The sequence below is a fragment of the Wolffia australiana genome, chromosome 5 (assembly GCF_029677425.1).
Source record: "Wolffia australiana isolate 7733 chromosome 5, ASM2967742v1".
Taxonomy (NCBI): domain Eukaryota; kingdom Viridiplantae; phylum Streptophyta; class Magnoliopsida; order Alismatales; family Araceae; genus Wolffia; species Wolffia australiana.
The window spans coordinates 1,791,507-1,796,165 of NC_135839.1; the positions used below are offsets into that span (position 1 = coordinate 1,791,507).

General features: G+C 42.4%; 1 protein-coding gene across 1 annotated transcript; it reads right to left on the reverse strand.

The window, feature by feature from the left end:
• Nucleotides 1-252: 252 nt before the first annotated feature.
• On the reverse strand, nucleotides 253-4,231 carry ESP1 (hydroxyproline-rich glycoprotein family protein). Its single transcript, XM_078575638.1, has 7 exons — nucleotides 4,072-4,231; nucleotides 3,820-3,897; nucleotides 3,273-3,311; nucleotides 2,760-3,164; nucleotides 2,595-2,669; nucleotides 1,748-1,828; nucleotides 253-464 (listed from the first exon to the last, which is right to left on the reverse strand). The coding sequence occupies exons 1-7, from the start codon at nucleotides 4,183-4,185 to the stop codon at nucleotides 339-341; spliced, it is 918 nt and encodes a 305-aa protein (XP_078431764.1). The 5' UTR covers nucleotides 4,186-4,231; the 3' UTR covers nucleotides 253-338.
• Between the last annotated feature and the right edge of the window lie 428 nt (nucleotides 4,232-4,659).

Here is a 4,659-nt window from a genome sequence, read left to right on the forward strand (position 1 = left end):
TCCCAGCAAAGTCCATTCCATCGCTATCTTCTCTCCAACAACATTCACCCCATCAAACCTACTAGGCAACCTCCATCTTGCCTGCCTCTTATCTAGCCAAAGTTCACCCCGGCATTCCTTATCCCAACATCGACGATCATTCTAATGTCTTCTCTACCCATTCCAGTCCTCGCCCCGATATTAGATATTAGATATCGGGATCATATTACTAATTAGATATTAGATAGAGGGATGAAGTGACAATGAGAGAGAGAGAGAAAAATATTAGTCCAGATTTTTTTTGGAAAAAAATATTAGTTCAGATATTCCAGGTTGACTTAGCCAAGAGCCTAAGAAAGCTACATCCTATACATCTGTTGAATCTGAAGAACATGTTGTCTGTGTTCTGGAGGTAGTTGGCTGATCTGTTCTGGTGTAAGGCTCATCACTTGCTGCAGAAGCGCTTGTTCCATCTCTGCCGTCAGCTGAAACGTTTGTAGGAAAATAAACACTTTAGAAAGTCAACAGGAGCACCAAACCATCCATTATACATAAGAATTATCCATAAATAGCATGAGTTTCATCAAATTTTCTCAATAAAAATGCCAATAGAGAATACTTATAGAGTGAGACCCAGCTTGAGTCTCACAACTTATGAGAAAGAATCTTGGCAGAAATGTGGGAGATAGAGAGGGTCAGAGAGAATGTGGAGATAGTGTATGACATTGATGGTCACAACATTGTCATCATCATCATCATCATCATCATTTGCCCACGCCGTGATGACAGTGACAAGGTTGTGACTGTCAACGTCACCTGTCCATGGCAGGGATGACAATGACGGCGACAAAATCGTAATCCTCGTCTCTCTCTATCTCCACAGATTTCTGCTGAGACACTTTATCGTGAACGGTCAACATCATCCCAGCCATCTACAGGTGTTGTTGATAGTCACTACTATGTCGCCGTCATCTTGGCACGGGAAAGTGACAGCGACGATGTAAGCTAGTAGTCATCATCACGGACGGTGAACCCTAAACGGGTGAAGGGTAAGAATCAGAATTATGTTCTCATTGGAAAAGGGAATTTTCTGAGAGAGAGTTATTCAGTGAAAGATGCGGTGTTAACAGAATGACAGGATGGATCCACCACATGGAAGCCAGCTAAAGATCAATTGAACCGGAGATAGTTAAAGGGAGAGGGGATTGCAGGGACAAAAGGAGGGATCACCAAAAGAGAGAAAGAGAGAGAGAGAGAGAGAGAGAGAGAGAGAGAGGTAAAGATGAGAGAAAGAGAGAGAGCACATAAGAGAGAGAGAAAGATACCAATGAGAAAGAGAGGCAGGACGAGAGAGAGATAGATAGAGATGAGTGAGAGAGAGATAGTGAAAGTGAGCGAGAGAGAGAGAGAGAGATGGAGATGTGGGAGAGAGGGAGACTCTGAGAGATAGGAAACCAACTGGCAACTTCTATTTCAACTTCTTACAACCCCCTCAGATAAAAAGGCTACACTTAATTTGAGGGGAAAACAACCCGAAAAGGCAAAAGACCAAAATACCCCAGGAGGGTGAAATGACATAAATAACCCCTGCGGTGTTGGGGATCGTAAAAACAACCAAAATATTGGCCCCAGAGGGAAAAACAGACAGGAACACCAAACTACGGTGTTTTCCACATATTTCCAATTTGCAGGCTTGTAGCAAATACAGAAAAATAAAGCTATATGAAATAATAGTAAGGCTGAGTTTTCCGGTAGTGAAGCAGCTTACCTGCGGAGGCCTTGGAGGTGGCTGGCTGGCCATTGCGGGCAATGGTGTCCGCCCAGGCATAACGTTAAAGTCAGATGCTCCCTGGAATTGAAACCAGGAAAATACAGCATTAATAAATCATGGTATTTATTCCTGATGCTTGGAATGAAATATTTAATTTTTTTTTGAAAAAAAATGTTCATCCAAGATGGGCAAGTGATTTGGATCATGGATAGGTATATTCCAAGGGAATTTGTAGTTTGCCCGAGAAGTCCCCTATGTATTTGTGCTTTCCCTTCTGAGGAGCTTGTTCTTTCCCCTCTATGAATCCTTCTATCTAAATGTGTGTCTTTCCTATTGCCTTAAGGCCTGAGAAAAAGGAATGCCCCAATCTATTTTACTTGAGATGGTTGAGAGAGAAGAGAGAGAAAGAGAGCAAGAGTGAATGAGAGAGAGAAGAGGGAGGAGGAGAGCAAGAGTGAGCGAGCGAGAGAGCGAGGCAGAGAAAGAGAAAGAGTGAGGAGAGGGTGGGAGAGAGGCAGAGAAGTAAGATAGAGAGAGAGAAAGAGGTAAATGAGATAGAGAAAGAGTGAGTGGGACAAAGAGATGTAAGAGGGAGACAGGGAGAGAGAGAGAGAGAGAGAGGAGGGCCAGTAGCCAAGTGACTCATAATGTAATTTATTCCTTCGATTAGTTCGACAACAGATTAACATACTCCACCATCGCAGGGTTGACTACTCCAGGATGAACCCAACACACTTAAACAATCTCTTAATTAAACTTATCTTTTCAAATGGCCCTTCCACTGTCTCCAACATGAAAAACCGACAGCTTTAAAAAAAATAAAATGCATTTTTATTCAGCAGACCTGATAAAGCTGCTGGCGTGAAGGTGGCCCAGGTATCTTCGGTGGCGCAACTGGAAAAGAACTCCCCCCACCAGGCTGATAAAAAACAAACAAATTTTCACGACTCTCAGCCGAACACGAACTTTCTGGACGAAAAAATTCAATTAAAATTAATAACAGAATTACATGGAAGCCAGACTGCGGCGGCATCTGTAACCCTAATCCGGGAGGTATTTGGGGCTGGAGTGGATGCGAAAAGCTCGGTCTCTGTAATGGCTGAACCAAAGGAGGGGTTCCCAGGTTATGACCTTGAAGCATTGAATAAGCTGGCAGTGGAGGGGGGAGGTTATGATGAGCTGGCGGCACCGGCATCGGTGGAAACGTCGACGACGAGAACGAAACTGGGGGAACGGGCTGTTGGGTTTTCTGCTGTTGCTGCTGCCTTGGCGGAATCTGTGAAGGAAAGTTATATTCAGGCTGTTGAATTGCAGTAGATTGGGCAGTTGCGGGCTGCGCAGGTGTGAGATTTTTCGGTAAAAGTTGAGTTGGTTGTTGGGTAGGTTGGGCTGGAGTCTGTTGGAAGTTGGGCATCTGCAGAAGGTATTAGAAAGTTCAGTGTTATAATATTGAAGAACTTTCAAGTTATCTGATGGGAATGTTTTTTTTTTTTGTTAAATGGGAAATTGAACCAGTATTTACCACTTTAGGAGGTTGTACCATTCCAAGCATTATTTGGGCCTGAAAGTGATTATCCAGATGTCAGATATTGTCAATGGGACTGATGGTTAAGCTAGAAGGTTACATCATTTGCTGAGTTCAAACATAATCAGTTTGCATAACTTGAAATAGTTAAAAACTCTATTAGAACTACAGAATTTTTTCCAACATTTCATGTATTTTCCCACTGCAAACCTTCGAGAATAACGAACATTTCTAAACTCAACTATTTTTCCCTATCAATGAAGAAATGATTCATTTCTTATTGAACGTAATCCGGTATCACCTGATCGTGAGCTGCATGACCATTCACGACGGTATGAATAATCTGCTTCTTTCTGAGACTAAAATGTCACATAAATGAAACCCAAGCTTTAATTCTGATTGTTTTAAGCGAAATGGCAACACGCTGGCAAGTCAAAAATCATTTCCAGGCCACAGTTTCGAAGGATTAACAAGTTAAACAAGGGCATTCATCCTGATACAAGGGGCAAACAAGAGGAAGGAGCAAATATTTGAAGATTTCCACCTGAAAGAGTGCCTTGGTGAGCTTAGGGTTGTCGATGAGAATCTGCCGGGCCTGCTGAGGGTTCTGTTCAATCATATTCTGTCCACAATAGAAGAAAATATCAGCAAAATTACAGATAAAACTGGGTTGATCACCGTCTTTGGATAATCTTCCCACAGAAAACAAATTCTTTCAAAAAAATTACAGATAAATTCTCAGGAAAAGTGTAAAACTGAAACCCCAGATCGACGAAAATCGCAAGAAAGCTCTCACCTTCATCTGGCCCATGATCTCGAACAGTTGATTCTTGGACATACCCGCGATTTGGGCTGCGAGGGTTTCCCCTCCGCCGCCCCCAATCTGCTGTTGCGGCGGCTTCGCTGCCATCTTCTTCCTCAGTAAGCAATCTCATCAACAGCTACCTATATTCTTCATTACTCGTTCATATACATAATTCTAATTATTAGTATTATGTTATACAACTCTATGTTTGCAATGCAAACATACAGTTGCATAACATAATAGCAATTATTGGTATTATATTATAATTCTAATTATATAATTCTAATTATTGGTATTATATTATACAACTCTATTGTTTGCAATGCAAACATAGAGTTGTATAATATAATACTAATAATTGGAGTACAACTGATATAGTGCAGGGACGCGGATGGTACGGTAATTTCGTTGGGGGACCAAACAGTAGTCCCATCCAGGACTTCGGACGATTGACGGGATGAAGAAACGTCCGCCCGTCACCGGATGGAACAATTGATTCGTCCATGGACGAAGAAACGTCCACCCCTCCCGTATGGGGCCATAGACGGGGACGGGACGGTTTCTGCGTCTTGTGGGAGT